The sequence below is a fragment of the Biomphalaria glabrata genome, chromosome 7 (assembly GCF_947242115.1).
Source record: "Biomphalaria glabrata chromosome 7, xgBioGlab47.1, whole genome shotgun sequence".
NCBI lineage: Eukaryota > Metazoa > Mollusca > Gastropoda > Planorbidae > Biomphalaria > Biomphalaria glabrata.
The window spans coordinates 44003274-44027239 of record NC_074717.1 but is presented as its reverse complement, the minus strand read 5'-3'; the positions used below and the strand labels follow the sequence as shown (position 1 = coordinate 44027239).

Genomic DNA, 23966 nt, shown 5'->3' with positions numbered 1-23966 from the left:
ATTTCACTTTTATACTGAGATGGCCATATTAAATTTGGTTTGAATTATTGAAACCTAGTTTAAGATCGAGAATGTTTACATAAAGTCCATTACAAACATTAAAGTTATAAAAATATAAACATATGTAACTCTTCTTTCATCAATGATTGCTTTTGACATATAAGAAGCATACAAGTGCAAGACTGGTATAGGTCAGAGAAAGATTTGGCGGGAAAAGTCCAGACGACGAAGCTGAAAAGAAACAATATTCAATTTCAATTTTCATTAGGATTATATAATCAGTAAACAATATTCAATTTCAATTTTCATTAGATTATATAATCAGTAAACAATATTCAATTTCAATTTTCATTAGATTATATAATCAGTAAACAATATTCAATTTCAATTTTCATTAGATTATATAATCAGTAAACAATATTCAATTTCAATTTTCATTAGATTATATAATCAGTAAACAATATTCAATTTCAATTTTCATTAGATTATATAATCAGTAAACAATATTCAATTTCAATTTTCATTAGATTATATAATCAGTAAACAATATTCAATTTCAATTTTCATCAGATTATATAATCAGTAAACAATATTCAATTTCAATTTTCATTAGATTATATAATCAGTAAACAATATTCAATTTCAATTTTCATCAGATTATATAATCAGTAAACAATATTCAATTTCAATTTTCATTAGATTATATAATCAGTAAACAATATTCAATTTCAATTTTCATCAGATTATATAATCAGTAAACAATATTCAATTTCAATTTTCATGAGATTATATAATCAGTAAACAATATTCAATTTCAATTTTCATTAGATTATATAATCAGTAAACAATATTCAATTTCAATTTTCATCAGATTATATAATCAGTAAACAATATTCAATTTCAATTTTCATTAGATTATATAATCAATCTTAAGAGCGGGACCTCACAGCATGACTGACATGACTGACATGACTGACATGACTGGATACCAAGGCCGGCCTTAGGCCGTCTTGACCGATTGCTCCAAATTTGGCCCCGCGCATAGCAAGAGGCCCCGCAATTTACATTTAACTTATCACTATCAGTCATGGCTCTTGTCACAGGCTTTTAAAGATGTAGGACTTAAAGGGTTAACATATTAGTGTATTATACGATTGACGCAACTTTAATTTAAGCCACTTGCGACTATTACGTTTGAGTTGCTTCCCATGCACGTTGCACGATAAATGTTGATATTAGGGTCTAATTAACAGGAATAGTTGTTATTGTAAAAATGAATTAGAAGATGGACCTTGCTAGCATCAATTAAATTGGGGCCACGCAATTTGCAAGGCCGGCCCGGATTCAGCCCGCGGGTGGTAGGTTGGGCTTCACTGGCTCAGTGAGTTGTCTTTTCCCCATAGCCTGCACGTATTTTTCACGCTAATTATTACATCGCCTCAATGGTAGAGCGCTTGGTTTCCGAGCTAAGGCGTCTCCTGTTTGAATCTCAGTGACGACAGGGTTTTTCGCCTTCGAGATTTTTAGGAGGAAGCCCTTGTGATGGTTACCTATCATTAGTTGGGAAAAAAGTAAAGGCGGTTGGTCGTTGTACTTGCAACACGACACCCTCGTTAACCGTCTTCCAAAGCCCCAAACTATTTTTTTTGCGCATCCCCCAATAGACCTGCTTTTGAATTCTAGATATAGCTCCTTTGTTTAGTTTTACCATTTGTTTTCATTTATTGTCAATTTAGATCCTTTATGGTATCTTTTATAATAACTAAAATAAATAAATCTTTAAAAAAATCAATGAAATATTGTACACATTTAAAAAATATAATGAATGTAATAGAATTACCTTTTGTGTATGGTCTTTTGCCAGCAATGTTACCTCTGGTAAAAAATGATAAATTTATAACTTGAATTAAAATGTATATAATTAGAAGGAAAAAACGGCAATGTTATTCGTATAGAAAGAAATCAGCATAGATATCTGGATTGATTCCCCTTGACTAAAGGAGGGAAGGTTATATCACCATGTGACATTCAAGTGTTGTAACAAATTGTGTAAATAAATTTCAGGTATGAATTTGGTGTTGTAGCGTTGGCATTGTTTGTGGTTATTAAGTGTAGCGTTTCTAGTTAACATACACTAATGTGCGCTATATTTCTATATATAAGCAAGTATTAAAAGTAAGATAAAACAGATCGGTACCCTGGTCCATACTGGCAGACGACAAAGTAGCTGTTCTTCATTGATGAGCTCGCCAGTACTGGACAGAACTGAACTCCACAACCGATAGCCGTTGAGTTGGCCCACACAACCTGAGGGGAACGGGGAACAATATACAAACGAATTTTAAATCCATTTCTTATTTCTTATTGAAATATTATTGTAAACTATAAAATTATATTTTTCTTGTCATAATTTGTCTCATTTTTGCATGAGTGCGGCCATATGCGAAATGGATATTATTGATACACAGCAATAAGAAAAATACAATACAATTATTAGTTTCCCTGATTCCCACACACCATAATGGTATATTAAAAAAAAAATTAAATTATATAATTAATGACATTAATTTTCCGAAATTTAAATAAAATATGTCACGTAGCATGAGCATAAGCACGAGAATATGTGCAAATTTCAGCTCGATAGGATAAGGAAAAGCTGTCAAAAATAAATGATTAAAAATTTGGATTTCTGGCTATGATGAAAATGTGAAGGAGTAATAACAAACAAAACAAACCAAGACATCCAACGCTTGAAAACTTAATATCAATAAGATATAGAGAATGGTCTTTCAAAAATGATTGTGACTTTAACTCTATCAAGTCATACACTTATTTCGTCTGCATTGAGAATCTCTTGAGTTGTATCTTTATTTTCTCGAAAGCGCTTACATAAAACTCACTTTTTAACTCCTATACACTTTGACTTGAATCTTGTTATGTAATACAAGTGACGTCAGGAGGTGTCGCAGGCCGATATGGCCGAGGCGCGATAAAATGTCAAGCGATATTCTTTTTTTCAGCGGTGCTGTCAATATCACTTTTTTTTGCCTTTCTCTTTTTATTTTAAGAATACGGTGGGGTGCCAAGTAAAAGCTGATTGATTAGTTGGCATTGTTATGGAGTGGTCAAAACATTTTTTATTTTGTGAATCATACATATCAATTGGAATGGGAAAATTTCTCCAGATGTGATCATCATTTGCATGATTTCGTCGACCCCAGTAAGCTTTTCTTCTAGGCACCTTATTTCACAAGTCATCATGGCCTTACACAGCAGAAAGCAGCGCTATGGAACCCCTGCAATAATGCAGTGGGTACCGAGTAACATAGGTGTTTTATTATATTATAGCACAGTGCAGGACAGGCCACCGTCCTGTTGGCTCATATTTCTCGCGGCTATGGCCAAATTTTGACTCAATGTGCCACCGCTGCGGGGAAGAAGAGGAAACCGTGCCTCATATTCTTTTTGACTGCCCCAGACTTGCTTATCTCCGCCTCGACAGGTCTGGGAAACCAAAAATTCTCGACCTGTATTGTGACATATACGCACTACGCAAAACAGCAGGGTTTCTGTCCAGGGCTTTTGCAAGAGAGGATTTAAAGCCTCTCAAGCCCTCACTCAAATGGAGTTTGATGACGATGATGATGATTGTCTTAGCTTTGTAGGTCCGCTCTTTGAAGGACTTCAGTATCCACACAATCCAAATGCAGTCCTAGCAGTGATGGGCAGGCCACATCTGCAAAATGGAAGACTCCTGCATCCCTAAACAGCACCAGTATGTCCGATTAAAGGAACAAGCGGTCACAGGTTGGACAAAAGAAAGCCCTTCATGGAGATCCTCCTGGCTTCTATAAAAGTCTTCAGCATTGACCCAGCCACTTAGGATAGGGAAGCACATGATAGAGCATCAAGGCGTCGCGCTTTTAGAACTGGCGCACAAATCGCAGAGGACAAGAGAACAGCGCTGGCAGAAGAAAAAAGTCAGAGGAAAAAAAAGCAAGGCCAATGACATTAGCTCCAGCTGGAATAACCTGCCCAGTGTATAGCAGAACATTCCAGGCTCATATATATATATATATATATATATATATATATATATATATATATATATATATATATATATATATATATATATTGTCTCAGCCTGTTTATTGTTTGGCCCCCAGGTCTGACTGTAATTGTTTCAGGTAATATAAGGTTTCTAGTCTTACCTGTGTGTAATGGCCACACGTCCCAGAACAACTGTTGGCATCATAATTGTATTGAGACTTCTCAGAGTACCAACTGTCTACAAAACTATTCACGTTCAAAGTTCCTGTTGAAAAACATTTTTTTTTTGTCATTCATGGTTGAAGGAGCTTCACTGTTTATTTATTTATTAGTCTATTGACAACAGACACAACAGTGCAATAAAACGATGTAAAAGGCCAAGACTCAGACCTAAAGTTTTTCCTGTCACGGACGCGGTGGCTGAGCGGTTAAGCGATTGGCTTCCGAATCTGGGGTCCTGGGTTCGAATCTTAGTGAACGTTTAGATTTTGAATACCGGGATTTTTTAGGGCGCACCCAGCTCTAATGGGTACCTTACTTTAGTTAAGGAAAGTAAAGGCGGTTGGTCGTTGTGCTGGCCACATGACACCCTCTTCGTTAACCGTTGGCCAAATAAAACAGATGACCTTAACATCATTTGCCCTATAGATCGCAAGGTCTGAAAGGGAAACTTTGCTTACTCTTAATATTTCCTATCAGAGTGGACGAGGGCACCTCGGAAAAATCATAAATGGCAAAAGTTGTCAAGTCACTAACTACCTCGAGGCCTCACCCAAGAGATGGTATATGTCTACTTCGAGACACTAGCTGTTCACGGCTTACACCTAGCGAATGTGAAGTCGTATCAAGCGTACCAATCTCTCCGCGTTTCCTCTCTTTTTATAATCACATATAAATCTCAAGACGTAGCTTTTACAGTTCAATGACCGCCTCGTTATAGTTAAGCTATATTTTGTACAGATAAGCTTAGAAGCAGGGCCGGTCTTAGGCCACTGCAACCTATGCGGTCGCAGTGGGCCCCGCGCTAATTTTATGTGTAATTATTAATTGCAAAATATATACGAAAAATTCCTAGAAATAACCTGCACTTATTAAAATTTCTTGAAAACTCATAAAAATAGACAAAATTACCATTTGTGTGTGTCATTCATTACGGGAAACGCCATTCCTAAGCGCGATAAAAAAAAGGAAATTGTCAGCTTTCATGTAATAAAATGTAAAAAATCGGACGAATTTTCCCCTTAACCGGAAGTTCCAATACGTATTCACTTTTATTGTCACTGGCTTATAAATATGTCATAGGTTGCAAGATTGGTAAAGTAAAATTAACTTGATCGCAATTTTGTACTTAGAAAAGAATGAATAAAATGCAAAGCCGAATTTATTTTCCAATACAAAATCTTAATTTTCACTTATTATCCTTATTCCCACCCAGACTAGACCCCGCGCAATTAGTTTCGCATAGGGTCCCGCAATCGCTAGGACCGGCCCTGCTTAGAAGATAAGTAGAACACAGATTCAGATTCGGAAGCACAAAGTCGGATCGCCTTAGGGCTACGGTTAAAAGGCTAGACCGCTAGAGGATTTAATACCAAAGCCAAATGAGGTGACATGACACTGAAGAAATACACACGGGCCACAGATTGTAGATGTAACTATTGGCAAGCATCTGATGTAGAGTAGAGCAAGAGTTCACATGTAAACTCTGTTCTTTCAAACATACTGACAACAAGCTGACACCATACTGACAACAAGCTGACAACCTAATAACAACACACTGTCAAAATACTGACAACATACTGACAACACACAGACAAGATATTGATAACATACTGACACATACTGTCAACACAGAAAGTAGATACTGACAAGATATTGACAACATACTGACAACACACAGACAAGATATTGACAACATACTGACAATACACTGACAAGATATTGACTGACAACATACTGTCCACAAACTGACTATACCATATGCCTTAAAGAATTCCTTTTAGATTTTCAGTGAGTAATTTTATTCTTGCAGCCATCTGAAGACAAGTCATCACAGCATTTAAAACCATTCCACTTATTTTACCTGATGAGGCGTAGAGATTCTCTCCAGCATAAGAAAACTCTCCCACATTTGTTCTGTTAGCTCCACTGCTGTGTGAGAAGTTACATCTAGAGGCGTGACTCTGAGCATTGCTCTCTAGAGCTGTATTCCAAGTCTGTGTTAGAATACAACAGTGACTTTGAAAGCGAAAAATTAACTTTCGAAGTTTGAACATAATGTGAATTAGAGCCGGAATTAGTGTTATTGAGTGTTTGAGTGTGTGTGTCCTAGGTGATATGGAAAGGTAGCATTTATAGTTAGTTGTAGGTAAAGCTTTAATGTTATGTTAGTCTTGTAGAATGATGCAAGAGAAGCGGCTCCAGGAAGCCAGAGCGTAAAGACGTGTTTTTATTGTGAGGAGTATACTGAAAGTTAAAACATAATAAACCTACAGCGGTGTAGTTGTCTACCAGAAGTTTGGTGCTACAAGTCAACGGCCGTCAGCAACAGTTAAGCGTTGCATACTGAATGGGAGAGAGAGAGAGAGCGAGAGAAAGAGAGAGAGAGAGCGAGAAAAAAAAAGAGAGAGAGAGCGAGAAAAAGAGAGAGAGAGAGAGAGTGAGAGAAAGAGAGAGTGAGAGAAAGAGAGAGTGAGAGAGAGTCTGTATTATATAAGATAAGATAAGAAGAGAGAGAGAGAGAGAGCGAGAGAAAGAGAGAGAGCGCGTGAGAAGGAAATGAGATAAAATTTACAAATCTGTATTACATTATTTTACATTATGCTTTTAGAGATATTCATAATTATATTTAATGCATTTTGCACTTAAAAGAGCGTAGGGCCTCCATTCACAAAAATCCTGCTCACAACCTTAAATTCGCCCTGACATGGATCACGACTTAATAGAAACTTGTTATGCAAGAGAAAAAAATATTTTTTTTTTGGGTCTTTTTTGTCATGCATTAGTAAATTTGTATACCCATATTTTATTAACCTGGTCCTTAAGTAAGGCTAGTATTATCTACTTGTTCTGCTCAAAGTCAAATAATGAATGCCTTGTACTAAATTATGTATTTGCCATTACCTATGGACCAAAAGTATGTCACATGTCAGGGTGACAGCATTAAGTCTTAGACAGCAGTCCAATTTCGTAGAGCATTGATTTTGTTTTGTTTGCATTCAGGGCATCGTGGTTTCTACATTATAAAACGGTGCTGATATTCAAACACCAAGTTCGCGGTCGACGTGCTATAAATGGACACTCCCGATGGGAGGTAATTGTTCAGCCTTTGTACAGGTATTGATTGTAGAATTTTTTAAATTCATCTATTGATCTTATTTTTTTTTTTATATCTGATTTTCCCCCTCTTCATTGTAGTATTGTTTGAGTGCCATCTTGTGTTCCAGTCACGTTTAACTCTTTCTCTCCGAATCGACGATACCATCGTTGATTTGACATCATTGAGTAAAATTAATGTTTAATTTTATAAACTTGATTTTGTGTTATGTAAACAGAGCATGCATTTCCCTTTAATGCTATACCAAATACAACATTTTCTGACATCAAACAACAAAGCTATTGGGGCTTAATCATAACAGGGGAGTGAGATAGTAATGAGTAAAATGAAGAATTCCTTCGAAACGTGGAAAAATAATAACGGAGAGAAAGAGTTAATGAAAAACTATTTTAAAAATACAAAATTTATTCAAGAGACCACCTGAAATAAATGGTGCAATTTGAAACTCTCTAACCAACTATAGGAACATAGTCTTTCACACGAGATTACTGTCTAAACTTTCGTACAAGTAATACCGCATCATATCCTGTACACTTTACTTATATGTCTTAAGGATATTGTCTTAATACCTAGAGTGATGAGACGATGATAATGTCTTTAGAAATAGAAAAGGGGGGGGGGGGTGGGGGTCGACGATTCAGTCCCTCTGTTTATCCCTAGCAATGCGTTCTTTTTTTTTCGTTCTATAAACCACTAAAAATAGGACTATTCAGACCCTAGTGCCATGCGTCCCCAGTCAGCCAAGCTCCCGTCCTATTCTCTTTTGAAATAAGAGATTTCAAGTGAATTACAGTTCCTGAGAAGTTTAATCCCCCCTTCCGCCCAAATGTTTGGTTATTACTTAACCAAGACGTCCCCCCCCCGATGTTGTTATCTGTCGTTGACTTGTAGCACCAAACTGCTGGTAGACAACTAAATCGCTGTAGGCGTAATATGTTTTAACTAATTAAAACTTCAAATAACTTGAATAACTTCCTTGTGAACAATACTAAATATAACTTTATTTAGAATATAGACAAAATATAAAATGTTATGAGATAAAATAAATGTACTAGTCTATTATTTTTTAAAAATATTTTTAAAACGAAATCTTACTTACCACACTAACACAACCCTTCAGTCTCACGTTCTGAAGTCGTCTGTCCTCACTAAGACCGCTGACGACAATGCCACCAATCTTGCATCATTCAGAACCAATCGCTAACTTCTTCCCACGGTCACCATTTAAACACAAACACACACGTTCAATAACATTGGGGGGGGGGGGGGAGAGTGCATTTCATCAAAAAATATTGTGTCTGAAGTTGTCTCTAATAAATTAGACCAAATGACGACAATGCCACCTATGTTGCATTAATCGAAACACATTCCTCGTCCCATATGCTTAAAGGCACATTCCTCGTCCCATATGCTAGGACAATTTTGTACAAATACTCCTTCTTCCCTAGTGCTATTAGAGCATGGAATGGGTTGCCTGAGCTAGCCAGGAAAACCAGTGACTTGGCAGAATTTAAGTCATTGGTTAATATGCTTGACTAAATGCATGACGCGTAGGACGTAATCATCTTCTTTTTTGAAGTAACGTCTGTATTATATAAGATAAGATAAGAAACCAATCGCTATCGTCTTCCCACCGTCACCATAGAAACACAAACATGCACACTGCATAACCCCCCCCCCCCTCGCCCATAACCTGTGACGTACCATGTTTAACATGTCGGTACTTGGTTCGTCAGCCCTTAACTTGTTGTGTCGGCTCACTATTCCACTCACTTCCGTTGCGTTGAAGCCAGATTTGGCGGTGGCCGCAGTGACCATAGTAGCAGAGGTAGTTGTAGTGGTAGCGTCTGTTAGTGCACCTGAGGCAGTAGTCACAGTAGCATTACTAGCAGTAGTCGAAGCTAAGTAAATAACACTAATTTTAAAATAAAAAAGGATTTAAGGGTTAACAGAATACATTTTTGGCGGGAATATTCATCATTCTGTTTAGTATGTTTCGTTTTTTCGTTTTTTTAAAATTGTCTCACATTAAGTTATATTAAGTTCATTAATAAAATACTTAAAAAAACACTTCAGATCAGTGGCGTAGCAACACATGTACCGGAAGCTCAAAATTGTAACCAGTGAAATCTGCCCATGTGGAGTATCACCAGAAAATGCCGACCACGCCCTCCAAAACTGCTCTCTTTACCAAGAGGCCCGTATAAGACATTGGCCCCAAATCACACCAATAGAAAGAAAACTATATGGAGAGCTCCCTGATTTGGAAACCACTGCGCAGTTCATCTCATGTATTGGTCTAGTCATATGAACACTCCAACATAACAATGAGAACGAGGAAGAAGAAGAAGAAGAAGTGGCGTAGCAAGGTACCTGTGGATCCGGGTTCAAGAATATTATATGCCGGTAGGCTGGGTTCAAAAATATTATATGTTGGTAGGCTGGGTTCAAGAATATTATATGTTGGTAGGCTGGGTTCAAGAATATTATATGTTGGTAGGCTGGGTTCAAGAATATTATATGTTGGTAGGCTGGGTTCAAGAATATTATATGTTGGTAGGCTACCCCCCCCCCCCAAACCAAATAAAACAAATTTGGAGGTGACAAATAATCGAGTAGTCTGTATATTTACCAAAAGACATTCTAGTAGTAGTTTTAAACTGGCTTGTATACAAGTACAAAATGTCATCCCTAAAGGGTCATGTGGGCCCCAATCGGTCACGAGCCCAGACGCATTGAAACCTTCACTTGCCATGAGGGTTACGTCAAGGGCTGTGGGCCCTAAATGGTTTTGCGCCCGGGTTAAATTGAACCCTTTCGCGCCATGGTTGCTACGCCACTGCTTCACATTCTTTTGTTTTTCAAAATGATAAAATTTTGATTACAGATTAATTTACAATATATTAAATATACTTTACCTTTTGTATACGGTCACTGATTGTTAACATTACCTCTGTAAAAGTGCATAATAAATATAAATAGATCTTGAAGCAAAACGTGTGCACAATTGGATTAATCAACAAAAGAAAAAAAACACTTAAAAATACTTTTAAAAAGCTTTGTAAAAAGATACTAATTATTAATGATTAATTTAGTGTTGCTCAAAATTTTTGTTTGCACTGGGGCCATATAATAGTGGACAGAGATGGAACCAAGTTTCTGCGACGTTAATAGCGTGCAAAGTTTTGAAGGGCCGAGTAACACCACAGGATGTGGCCCGCGGGCCGTAGATATAGCATCATTCGACTAAAACACTACATGAGTGAGATTTTTGTTAAATTTTGTTACATAATTTAGGCCACTACTTGGTAAGCATATTTATGTGACTATTTGTATACAAAGACTGGTCAGTACCCTGGTCCATACTGGCAGACGACAAAGTAACTGTTGTTCATTGACGAACTGTCCAGTACTGGACAGAACTGGACTCCACAACCGATAGCCGTAGAGTTGGCCCAAACAACCTGTAAGAGACACAGTGATGGAATATTAGAGAAAGTGTATAGTGAGGTAGAAACGACTAGGGACTTTGTTAAACTTCCTCGCTTGAAATCATCTACTCCAGCGGTTCTCAACATGTGGGTCGCGACCCGTTATGAGTACCTGACATTAGTTGGAGATAGTAAAGCGGTTGGTCGCTGTGCTGGACACATGACACCTTCGTTAACCTTCGACCATAGATACAGATGACCTTTACAGCATCGGCTCTATAGATCGCAATGTCTGAAAGAGATACTTAACTTTTACTAATAATACTAATAATATCTGCTCCGTTTTCAATATTTAGATTCCAGCTTGGTCATTTCACTGAGATAGTACTCGATTCTAAGGAGTTAAAAAAAAACCAATCAAAATGAAATTTGTCAACAAATTAAAACAATTAAATGGCTTTTTTGTCCGGAGCGTCCATACTCTGAAACTTTACCTAAATATAAAGACTTCTTAAAAGTTTGAAAAGTCAGCGTGTCAAAGGTCAAGACTTACTTGAGTATAATGGCCACAGACTTTAGTACAGGTATTGGTGTCGTAATTGTAGTCGGATTTCTCAGAGTACCAGTAGTCCACTATAATTGTCACATTTAAAGAAGTCCCTGTAGGAGAAGAGGTCTCTTTGAATGCATGTGATTTGTTTGACACATTAGGAATGTTCCTTCAGATTCTAACATCTTTACATCCTAGCTCAAACCTCCCTCAACACGACGGGGATTGCGGTTGGTGGCGGTGGTCGGGGTTCGAACCAGGGAACATCGTAACCATCGAGCGAAAGTCCATGGCTGCCTGGTCGTGTGGTTTGCGCGCTGGACTGTCGTTCGGACTTATTGATGGTCTCGGGTTCAAACTCTGCCCGCTGCCCACTCAACGTCGTCATGCGGGAGGTTTGGACTAGGAAGTAAATTATCTTCAACTCTGAAGGAACATCCGAAACATGTAAAACATTTTACAAACATTACCAGACGATCAAGAAACCATCAATAACATTTTCTTCTCTTTGCGGTACATCTGCTTCGTGTCAAACAGCACGAGTGCCGCTTTAAATTCTATTATGTTACTGTCGGGGGGAGCTGTGGCTGACTGGTTAAGCACCTGGCTTCCGAACCTGTGGTTCTGGGTTCGAATCTCGGTGGGGTTTTAGTTTCGTGATCTTTTGGGCGACCCCCGAGTCCACTCAACTCAAATGGGAACCTGACTTAAGTTAGGGAAAGTCAAGGCGGTTGGTTTTTGTGCTGTTCACATGACACCCTGCTCGTTAACCGTTGGTCAAAAAACAGATGACCTTAACATCACATGCCTTATAAATCGCAACGTCTGAAAGGGATACTTTACTTTTCTTTTTTATGTTACTGTCAGTCATTGCGTTGTAGACTCATTTCATTACTTGACTGTCATGTATGTATGACATAGTCTAGTCACTGACCACTGTTACTTAGGAAGGTGATGTGGCTACTATTTGGGACAAAACATACTTAATATTACATACTCGTCAACAGTGGCGTTGACTGGGATTTGGGGGTCTCAAGGAGCTTGACCTCTCTAGAGGCCCCTGCATTTTGATATTTGACATCATGACATGAGAAAATGGCAAAATGTTATTGCAAAAACAAATTTCGGACACTCGTTAGGGACCCCCCCTCCAACGGGGGCCCTTTACATTTTGAAGACCCTCCCCCCAACCTAGCTACGCCACTGGTCGTCAATGATTACAATGTTTTTGGTATTTTAAGAAATTAACTCTGATGAACCACTGGCATCACATCTGCAAGAAAGTGTCTGCCTACCCACCTCCTCCGCCACGCCGATCCGCACGGTGGTAATACGCTGCGGTTGGTGGCGTACACCACATTTATAGCAATGTCTCTCAGTACTGCAAGATTTATCTCCTTTTTATGTAAAAAAAATGATTAGCACTAATTAATTAACTAATATCTGTTTTTTTTTTCCTGTATTTGACAATGAAGAACTGTACAGTGTTTCAACTTGATCCGAGAAAGGAAAATGGGAGCAATAACGTATGCAAGATTTTGTACCATAGTTGATATAGGCCTAAGCTTTGTAAAAAAACAACCAAAAAAAAATATCCTGTTTACATTGCACTGTTAAAATTTGACTCATACACCACGTGACATCATTGTGTCTGACCATAGGTGCCTAATAAGGCATTGTACTCACAGTGTCTGTGTCCACAAGACTTAATACTGCATTCTAGCGAAGCAATTCATTTTGGAAGGCCTCAATACTGACCTAGTGACGTGGCAACGGGTTATTGGTCTAAACTGCCCATAGTTTGTGACGTTGCAGGTCAGTGTTCAGGCCTTCTATAGCTATTGGTTTCGATTCAAGTCACTGTATATTTCCACATTCACAACGCATGCATTAGAGTTAGTACATCCGCATACTGAGCAAAGTAAGCGTAAAACAAACAAACAACACAATAGTCTCACCTGATGATGCGTAAATATTCTCTCCAGCGTAAGAAAATCCTCCCACATTTGACCTGAACTCTCCAGTGCTGTGTGTGAAGTTACATTTAGCTGCGTGTGTTTGAGCGTTGGTCTCTAGAGCTGAGTTCCAGGTCTGTGCAGGGAAAAAAGTTTCGAGTTATCTTTGTGGTGATTGATTTATAAAGTTACAAGTCTTACAACGGAAAGGATTTACTAAGGCTTCAGACTACGCTCTATATACAGAAAATTGGTCAATATTCAAGCGTTGTATGTATTGTTTGTAAGAGAAAGAAGGGGTGATAGAGAGAATAAGAAGAGAAGGGGAGATAGAGAGAACAAGAAGAGATGGAGAGATAGAGAGAATAAGAAGAGATGGGCAGATAGAGAGAACAAGAAGAGATGGGCAGATAGAGAGAATAAGAAGAGAAGGAGAGATAGAATAAGAAGAGAAGGAGAGATAGAGAGAACAAGTAGAGAAGGAGAGATAGAGAGAACAAGAAGAGACGGGCAGATAGAGAGAACAAGAAGAGACGGGCAGATAGAGAGAACAAGAAGAGTTGGGCAGATAGAGAGAACAGGAAGAGAAGGAGAAAGGGGGCTGTGCGCATCGTCGTGTTTGTAATTGTAAATAATTTAGTTTCATATTTGTGTTTATATATATTGTTAATATTAATGAAATCATCTACACACATGCATATAGGCAGTCATACACACACACACACACACGCAGACATAAACACACTCATACATACTCACATAGCCATTTACCCACAAACACACACACACAAATACACACATGCATACATAGGGAGTAATTCACACACACGCACACGGATATAAACACACAAATGCATACAAACAGTCATTGACATACACACAGACACGCAGTTACTGACACACAAATACAGACATAAGCACACACATGCATAGACACACACAGACCTAAATACACAAAATGCATACACACACAGTCATTGACAATCACAGACATCAAAACACACAAACTAGCTTACGATGTTCAACATGTCGGAACTTTGTTCAGAGGTTCTCAATTCGTTGTGCCGATCCACTATTCCCGTAGCCTCCTCGGTGGTGAACCCTGACTTGTCTGTCACTGCCCTCTTCACCATGTCACGGTGAGTCAGAATTAGGGACTTAACAGCATCTGACATACAGAAAAGAAAGTTTATTTTTCGCCTTTAGTGAGTCGCCACTTGGACCTGCATGTGTTTTTGTCGTATGTTACGACTCAATCATAAGCCCAATCGGTATAGAGGGCTTGAACACGGCAACGAGCTATTGGTCTAAACTGCCCACAGGCTGCGACGTCGCAGGTCAGTGTTCAAGCCTTCTATTACGATTGGTCTTGCTCTGACCAGCGGGTGGTTCGCCATGTTGACCAGCAGGTGTGTTTCTTACCGAACTGCGAGCTATTGGTCTAAACTGCCCACAGGCTGCGACGTCGCAGGTCAGTGTTCAGGCCTTCTATTACAATTGGTCTTCCTCTGACCAGCGGGTGGTTCGCCATGTTGACCAGCAGGTGTGTTTCTTACCAAACTGCTTGGGTAGTCTCAAGTACTCCTCTTATGTTTTGGTCAAAATAGAAAAAATTTCAAAGAACACATAACATATACGAGATGAAAAAGAATCCTCTTTATGAAGCTAATGAATTTTTTTTTTGTCTCAATGAATACTTCTTTCTATTGTAGGCTATGCTTAATTAAGAAAAATGTTTTAATTTTTGAAAATATTTGCATTTCGAAGAAATATTGAAGTAATACTTTGTAAGATGGTATCAAGGTTTAATTTTAAAAGGCATCTCCAACTGCCTTGATTGTAAGCTGCCTGCATCTATGGTCTTTAAACGTTTTCAGGAGTCACCTTTGCTATGCCTATCAACTTTCAGCTTGCCAAAGTAGTGGCCCTTTCGCAAGGGCGTTCCTAATGCAGGGTATAATCTCTGCTTTGCGTAACTGTCGAACTATAAGCATGTTTCTACGCCACTGACTGGAAAGGATGCGTTTTTGACAAGCTTCTTTGGCTATGTATTGTATTTTCCCTGTCCACGTATACAAGATGGTGACAAATAGTGTTTTTTTTTTCAGTACTGAAGTGATTACATAGCCACAACACATGAGACACTAACAAAGGTTTTACGGTTTACACAACAGTTCACGTTAAAATTGTTCATAAACTGTCCAAGCTTGACCATCACTGGGTTGTCCATTGTTGTAGACGAACGAAGTTATTGGGATTCTTTCGGAAGGATCTGTCATTGTTTCCTATAGAAGCCCAAAGATTCCAAGAAATATACATGGTTATTCAGTACTGAAGGGATTGCCTTTCCAATCAAAGCATAAGACACTACTGTAAGTTTGCAGCTTACACAACAGTTCACGTTAAAATTGTTATAAGCCGTTTCACTTTTTTTACAAGTAGCATCCGTACCCTAGACAGACAATTTTTTCATTAGTTTATAATAAAAGTATTCAATAAAAAATTGGTTATTATTCAAACAGTACAAGTTTAATTTTTTTATTATTGTGTTTTAAATAGATAAATAAAATATATTTTGTTTGTTAAAATTTTTATAATATGTAATGTTAAAATAGAATTTATGTATGTTATGATATTTTTTCTACGCACTTGAAATAAAAATTTATTTGGACAAAAAATGCAAAATTTTGCTATTTAAAATGTCCATAGAGTTCTCTATATCATTGTACTACGAAAATAATGTACCGAAAGGTCATCGTCAAAGGCTGATAACTGTTGCAAAAAGATGTCATCTATTTTTAATTTATATTAAAAATTAGTAGTTTTTTAAGTTTAAAGGTTAGCTACATAAAACATTAACTTTTATTTTACTAAACTGTTTTATATCAAATCTAATGATTTAATTTTTATACATTTCTGCATTTTGAAGAAATATTGAAGTAGTATTTTGTAAAAAAGTATAGAAAAATTTTGTAGATTTATCTCTTATAAAGAAAACATTTTTTTCTGGAAGTATGTTTATATAACCTTAATTTGTAATATCAACATTGTTCCTGTGGTAATTACGTTGAACATTTTGTTTTAGAGCCTAAGGTATATGGTTCGAAACCTCCTGGGTGCATTTTGTGAAATTGTTCTTTTATTTCTTTTTTTATGTGAGTAAAAAAAACAAATGAGAATCTGTACTACGATAACCTTAAAAAATAAACATTTTTGTCTTAAGAAATATAATATATATATTCTAAGCCTAAAATGAGGAGACTGGCAGATTTATTACTCTAAGATGTTCATCTAGCTTTCTTTGTAATTTTATTACTTCTGCATCTTGAATGATGATTTTGACAGCAAGTCTTGTCTAACAATAGGATCAAACCAGTTCTTTAAAAAAAAAAAGATCAATATCATTGCATCATTGATTTGAACAGCGAATGAAAAATTGTAAAACTACGCCTAGAGATTGTAGGATTGATGGGAATATTGAACAAAAAGCCACAAGAAAATGAGTCGGTGATATAGGTAGCTACATTGTTGTTCATTATTCAAGTAGATATATGGAGCCATTTTCTGGCGCGTCTAAATTAAGATGAACGTGAAATATCCCATTAATAAATGTAAGTATTAGTTCCACGGGCTTCTAATCAAATAGTTTCAGGTCAGCTACTAATTACCTGGTGTTTTAAACAATGTTTAACTTATATGTATACAATATACTACATTTGTTTTTTCTCTTGATAACAAAATAAACTTTGCTTTTGTAAATGTATTAGTTAGTATGACAGATAGATAGATAGATAGATAGATAGATAGATAGATAGATAGATAGATAGATAGATAGATGAGAAAAGAGTCCTTGTAATCACAACAAATTTCCGTAAGGATCAATAAAGCAGTCTTAGTCTTAGTCTTAGTCTTAGATAGATAGACATAGATATAGATATATCGATATTTTATATCTTTCTATGTTAATACAATCTCTCTTACATTTTTATCTTTTTCTAAAACAGCTGCATGCTATATTACCATAGATACATAAATTAATGTACATGTATATAGTTCGTCCATCATAGTTCGCTGTTGACCACTTTTGTTATCAAGAGGGATGAAGGCTTTGCACTGGGGGTTTTGTGCCTCCTAATGTGGCTGGTGAGACCTATGTGTGCACGGAATGTTCGGCTGCTCACATAGATGTTATCTATATTAGATTTTTGTAAAAAAAATGTTAGTAAATCTTAGATTTCAACGAAATTCAATCAACTTTAAATTTACCGTTATAGTATAATTTCTGTACACTATAGCTGACTACGCCATGTTTTTCTTTCTAAGTCCAGTCAAACCACATTGACATTTATTTATTTATTTTTACTTTGAAAAATTATAACGATGAAACTACAGTTTTACCCATGTGACCAACAAGGTAGTTGTATATTTATGTTGGATCCAGGTTCCTCTACCTAAGTTCCATGTAGGAATAGCTTGAATAGAGGTAGTGTTTAAAAAAATAGTAACAGTGTAGCAATAGAGATTTATATTTATGTTTTTATAAAATATCTTGAGCAATGTAGAACACCGCAGAATGTTACATAGATTTGAACCATATCTACTTTAACTTACCGAGACAATTACTGGTATTAAATCCGCACAAACAGATAACCAGTAAAAAGAACAAAATTTTAAATGCAGTCATTCTCCCCTTGTTAGTATATAACTGAGAATACTCCTTTATAGAATTCAATTTATGGCTAACTATATATAGGCTATTCCCCTGTCTGTCAATCAGAATTTTTAAAAAAGGGCGTGGCTCAAACAATTGATTGGAATCGATTTATTGTGCTTCGATAATGATCTAGTCTTGAAAACCAATCTGTCTGAGTCATTTAATAACAATAAAGCAGCACAGCTTTAATTAACATCAAGCAGTTTGATGTCATCAATAATAGTGCAACACCGAGGTCCCTCATACTATGCAGACGATAACACTGTTGACATTATTGAGTCTTGTATCCTGTTAAAACTTAAAGATTGACTTGTAATGGCTTTTTGAGCAACACGAAGAAAAGAAAAGGAAAGGAACACAAACGAAATATTAAAATCCTTTAAAAAACAAAAAAAAAACAAAGCTTATCTAAGGGGAAGAACTCCGCACGTACGACAATATCTCTCAATATTGTAGAAGTTATTTACCTTACTCAATATCAAACAAAATAATTAATAACCAATATATGGCCTCCTTCAGTCGCGAAGCGACTATTGATCATCACATGGAAATGAAATGAATGCCTGGCATTAGCTTTATTAGGTTCGTAACCTTGTCAGGACTGTCAATTTTTTTTTTACATTCACCATTTTCTCTCATTAGAAAATTTGTATATAATACTTGTTTATATATGTAGCCTTGCCTGCGTTCCGCTACATTAGTATTTATTACTTATATACATGCTTAGATCTCTGATCGTCGCTTTAGGCGCCAAGCTGTCTCCAGCAATGTCTTTCCCCAACTAGTGTCCACTGCCCTCAGCTGCTTCATGAAGTTGCGGTGAAATGTTACACGAGGACGTCCCTGGATGCTTTTTTTCCTTTTATCTGACCTCCAAGGTTCCCGCGATTCATTTTCCTTGAGGACATGTTTTACAACCCTCATGTGACGCTCGGTCTCAACCTCATTACGTTGTCGAGCGCCTGTTAGGGAGAGGATTTCTTTGTTTTGTGACCGGATCTCTTTAAATTGATCTTAGCCAATTCCGCTGAGCAAAATTTAGGTTTCATTTAGTTTGTGTCTGTTGGACCGTTGGGGCACCAGGCAAGATTTGTCGACCGTCTTCCTCCATTCCTCCCTTTTTTTTTTTTTGCCTTGTTTAGAACTTCTCTCAATGGCAGGCTGATACCAGTAGCTTAGATTGTCCGAATAGGCCGTAAGATTAACAATTATTCGTGCATTTCCTAGTTGGCATGTTATGTCATGACAGCCCCCCCCTCCCCAGAATTGTTTTCTATGATGCTGCTTAGGTCCATTAACGTACCCAGCTGATCAAGTACCGACTGATCGAGTCTGATGCGGTGTTATGGCACGATTAGAAATTAGTTATTTGTTTCGTAGAAAGGGAAGTTTCGACTTAGAGACAATGACGCGACTAGTAAAAACTAGACTTGTATTTCTTATCTTATCCTCTATAATACAGACGTTACTTCAAAAAAGGAAGATGATTACGTCCTACGCGTTATGCATTTAGTCATACATATTAAGAAATGACCTAAATTCTGCTAAGTCACTCGTTTTCCTGGCTAGCTCAGGCAACCCATTCCATGCTCTAATAGCACTAGGGAAGAAGGAGTATTTGTACAAATTTGTCCTAGCATATGGGACGAGGAATGTGCCTTTATCTTTGTGTCTTTCAGAGTATTTTATTAAATTTTGTTTTTGTATTTGAAGATTATGGTTCAGTGTTTTATGTATAATTGCTACTTTACTTTTGAGTCTTCTATCCTGAAGGCTTTCTAAATTTATTGATTTTACTAAAGGTGTTACTCTAGTCAAATATGAATATTCATTCGTTATGAATCTCACTGCTCTATTTTGTGTCTGTTCCAGTTTCTTATTGTTTTCTTGATTTGAGGGGTCCCAAACAGAGGATGCATATTCTATTATTGGCCTAACCAGGGTTAAATAACATTTTAGTTTTATGTTCTTATTTGATTTATGGAATCCTATCCTAATAAACCCTAATGCTTTGTTTGATTTTTTATATTCTATTTTTAATATTCTATTATTGGCCTAAGCAAGGTTGAATAACATCTTAGTTTTATATTCTTTTAATAAATCATAATGCTTTGTTTGATTTTTTTTTCCATCAATACGAGGATTTCATGTCAGTTTTTCAACTAAGTATTTGAGGAAGAATAGCAAAATATCAACCAATGTAAACAGACTATTTTTGACGGCTTTGAGATAAGGAGCTTCTATAAATGTAGAGATTTAGCTTGACGACATTCGACGGTTCCTTTCGTTTTTATTAAGCTTCTTGTTCGACATGCGGTTTCAGCGTCGACTTACTTCAATTGTTTGGCCCAATGATGCCCAAAATACGACCCGCGGGCCAGATCCGGCCCGCGGCGTGGTTTCATCCGGCCCGCCGAAACACCGGTACAAATTGAAAAAAAATTCCCTTTCCATCCCAAACAAAAACCGAAAGGTTGAAAAATGTTGCTTTATCTAAGTTGGAGCCCCTACTTTTCTCTGATGGACTGGTACCATGACATTGAACATGTGTACGTTTATGAAATGGTAGAGCCGAAGAAACTAAAAGTGGATTCTGAATTTAGAGACTACCAGGAAAATTTGAACGTATCTTTACCTTTTTGTGCAACATGATAACCAGCCAACATATTTGTTTTGTAAACAGTGGCTGTTTTAAAAACAACAACATATAAACAGCATTATAAAACAAATTGGACGCGATTGTTAAACTACGTCTAGAGATAGGAGGATCAATGGGAATATTAACAAAAAAGGGACAAGAAAATAAGTCGTTGGTAAAGCTAGCTACAATGTTGCTCACATTTCAAGTAGAGAAATGAAGCCAGTTTCAGACGCGTAAAAACAGAGATAAACTTCCAATCCCATTATTTAATGTAACTACTAGATCCACAAGTTTCTAATAAAATTGGTTTAGGTAAATTCATTTCGTTTTTGTACATTTCGGTCATGTGGCCCGCGACATGAGTGTCGGAAATTAAAATGGCCCGCAGGTCGCATCTGGTTGGGCATCGCTGGTTTGGCCTATTGCCTGTGTTATCGGATTTCGTTGAGAGTTACCCCCGTTTGGCTTATCTGCATTAGGCACAACGAGGCAGCGCCTTACAGCGGGCGTCTCGTTCTCATATATCGTACTCGCATAATTTTTGTTTCATCCATGTTTATTGGGTTCACTGCACACGAAAAAGTGACGAGTAGGGGGGCGGGGGGTTAAGGAGCCAGTGACGAGTAGGGGGCCCTAAGTTGCCATTCAAATGAAAATAAACGAAACAATATTTTGACCGTATGAATTTATTCGAGTTTTCCATCTACGTAAAGTTGTAACAAACCGTGTTTTGGGAATTTTAAATTAGGGCTAAGTTTTGCTAGTTTTACAGTACCCAGGTTATTGAGAGGCTGACCACAGGTATCACGAGGGGGTGAGACAGAGGTGCCCCATGGAAACGCTTTAAGACTAGCTAAGTCGTCAACTTGCCTTAGCGGACATAGAAGAGAGCACCTGGTTGAATGCGGCCTTAGAACGAACCAGCTGGATGTCACCCACAAAGGCCGCGGGATACACATTTGAGAAAATCCGCTGCCGAGGAAAGACGCAGATGTGGAAAAGAGAATCTTAATCGACCACCGGCGGGCAATGGTTATGCTTGCCCTAGAGGTTGCAAAATATGTAAGTAGCAGCTGGGGCTCTCTATCCACGGGAAATACTGCACTCCTCATTAATCTTCGGACTCGAAGACAAGCCTTATTTTATGGTTTCAACGTAATTACTTATCATTGAATTAATTTAAGAATAACGTTAGGATGTAACATTTTCAAATACTCTCAAACCATGAACTCTCTTAATGAAAAAGGCGATACACTAACATAGCATAAATATGTAAAGTGCTCATCTTCTAAACATTAATATGTGTCTCAAAAAGTAAAGTACCTTTTCAGACCTTACGATCTAAGAGGCAAATAATTTAAAGGTAATATTACGTACTGGCCAACGGTGAGGTGTCATGTAGCCAGCACAATGACTAACTGTTTTTACTTTATGTACCTGATGTCAACTACCCATCATAGTTGGACTGACTTATCCATCTATCCCAGTGGCTCCACAGCCCTAGGAGGGCTCTGGCCTGCTTCAGCACATCCTTCCATCTGTTTTTTTTTTGGCCAACGGTTGACTAGGGTGTCATGTGGCCAGCACAGCGACCAACCGTCTTTACTTTTCACAACTTAAGTCAGGCACCTATCAGAGCTGGGTGGACTCAGGGGCGTCCCAAAAATCCCGAAAATAAAAATCCCAGTCTTCACTGTGATTTGAACCCGGACCTCTCGGTTTGTAAACCAATCGTTTTACCACACGGCATTCATGCCTCCCCCCTTACCTATTTAATTAGCAATGCTGTAATGTGTTCCTCTCCTGGTGTTTGGCGGTTATTCATCTATGCCCGATGGTTAAGGAGGGTGCCATGTGGCCAACACAACGACTAACCGCTAACTAAACTCAGGTACCCATTGGAGTTGGGTGGACTCAGGAGGTGTCTTAAAAATTCCGGAATTAAAAATCCAAGTTTTCACCTGTTGGTTCGGTATCCAAGCGATTGACCACTAAGCCATCACGCCTCCATCTTATCTTATCTTATATAATACAGACGTTACTTCAAAAAAGAAGATGATTACGTCCTACGCGTCATGCATTCAGTCGTGCATATTAACCAATGACTTAAATTCTGCCAAGTCACTGGTTTTCCTGGCTAGCTCAGGCAACCTATTCCATGCTCTAATAGCACTAGGGAAGAAGGAGTATTTGTACAAATTTGTCCTAGCATATGTGTATCTTTCAGAGTATTTTATTAGATTTTGTTTTTGTATTTGAAGATTATGGTTCAGTGTTTTATGTATGATTGCTACTTTACTTTTGAGCCTTCTGTCCTGAAGGCTTTCTAAATTTAGTGATTTTACTAAAGGTGTTACTCTAGTCAAATGTGAATATTCGTTTGTTATGAATCTCAATGCTCTATTTTGTGTCTGTTCCAGTTTCTTAATGTTTTCTTGAGTTGGCCTTTATATCTAAGCTCTAAGCTCTTTAGCTGGTATAACAATGTGTTTTAGTTTTTAAGTTGGCAATAGGGATCTTCCAATAGAGCTTTATAGATATTGATTCGTTTATCTTCTACTTTAAAATCACTCACAATTGCCTTATTTTTTTATTCCTAAATTTTTCATTTTTTTTTAAATGTTCTCTCGCCTCCATATTATTGCTTGTTATTCTTTTTCTATATTGATGCATTTATTGCTGTCTGGTCGTGTGGTATGTGCTCTGGACTGGCGTCTCGATGGTCATTGGTTCAAACCTTTCCATCTGCCATCTCCCGAGGTAAAGCGGGAGGTTTGGGCCAGGATGTAAAAATAAAATCGGAAGGAACATTCGAAATATCCAAAACAAAAAAAAAAAAAATTAAACTAAGCCTTTAAAAGTTCGATAACTAAACAAAAAAGGAGATAAGTGTGTTTGAAATTCTCATGAAATATCCAATGAAAGTCTTTGTGAATTGTTTCATTAACGCTTCCCAGAAAATAATAATCGATATTCAAGTATCAGATCGAGACAAGTGGGAAAGGGGGGGGGGGGAGAGAAGAAGGTTTCCGTGCTGCCTTTTGACGCTCAGCAAAATAAAACCCAGCTCGAGTCAGGTTTCAAACTCGATCCTCCTAGAATAGGTAGCCAAGCTGTTTAACCTCTAAAGATAATAAGGCTTGTCTTCGAGTCCGAAGATTAATGAGGAGTACAGTATTTCCCGTGGCTGCGCAGCCCCAGCTGTGACCTGCATATTTTGCAACATCCAGGGCAAGCATAACCATTGTCTGCAGGTGGTCGATTTAGATTTTCTTTTCGTCGTCTGCG

General features: G+C 37.5%; 2 protein-coding genes across 3 annotated transcripts; both read right to left on the bottom strand.

Annotated features, from left to right (window-relative positions):
- Window positions 1-122: 122 nt before the first annotated feature.
- LOC106062809 (glioma pathogenesis-related protein 1-like) lies at window positions 123-11498 on the bottom strand. 2 transcript variants are annotated; one of them, XM_056035446.1, is made up of 9 exons: window positions 11372-11498; window positions 10742-10851; window positions 10306-10340; window positions 9092-9288; window positions 6134-6266; window positions 4212-4315; window positions 2198-2307; window positions 1841-1875; window positions 123-231 (listed from the first exon to the last, which is right to left on the bottom strand). In XM_056035446.1, the coding sequence occupies exons 4-9, from the start codon at window positions 9203-9205 to the stop codon at window positions 140-142; spliced, it is 588 nt and encodes a 195-aa protein (XP_055891421.1). In that variant the 5' UTR covers window positions 9206-9288; window positions 10306-10340; window positions 10742-10851; window positions 11372-11498; the 3' UTR covers window positions 123-139. The 2 variants fall into 2 exon arrangements, with proteins under 2 accessions (XP_055891421.1, XP_055891420.1); XM_056035445.1 differs by having other exon boundaries at window positions 9092-9246.
- Window positions 10735-18033, bottom strand: LOC106064890 (glioma pathogenesis-related protein 1-like). Its single transcript, XM_056034402.1, has 5 exons — window positions 17935-18033; window positions 14340-14491; window positions 13327-13459; window positions 11372-11478; window positions 10735-10851 (listed from the first exon to the last, which is right to left on the bottom strand). Exons 1-5 carry the CDS (start codon window positions 18005-18007, stop codon window positions 10735-10737), a joined length of 582 nt encoding a protein of 193 aa, XP_055890377.1. The 5' UTR covers window positions 18008-18033.
- Window positions 18034-23966: the final 5933 nt, after the last annotated feature.

Bases quoted from the DNA above. Each gene is read 5' to 3' on its own strand.
- LOC106062809 (XM_056035446.1), bottom strand. From the start codon at position 9,205: ATGGTCACTGCGGCCACCGCCAAATCTGGCTTCAACGCAACGGAAGTG. The intron at 6,267-9,091 runs GTACGTCACAGG...ATTCTAACACAG, and splicing joins GTACCGACATGTTAAACATG to ACTTGGAATACAGCTCTAGA. The intron at 1,876-2,197 runs GTACCGATCTGT...ATTTTTTACCAG, and splicing joins GTCTGCCAGTATGGACCAGG to AGGTAACATTGCTGGCAAAA.
- LOC106064890 (XM_056034402.1), bottom strand. From the start codon at position 18,007: ATGACTGCATTTAAAATTTTGTTCTTTTTACTGGTTATCTGTTTGTGC. The intron at 11,479-13,326 runs GTGAGACTATTG...CTTCTCCTACAG, and splicing joins GAATATTTACGCATCATCAG to GGACTTCTTTAAATGTGACA. The intron at 10,852-11,371 runs GTAAGTCTTGAC...TGTCTCTTACAG, and splicing joins TCTGTGGCCATTATACTCAA to GTTGTTTGGGCCAACTCTAC.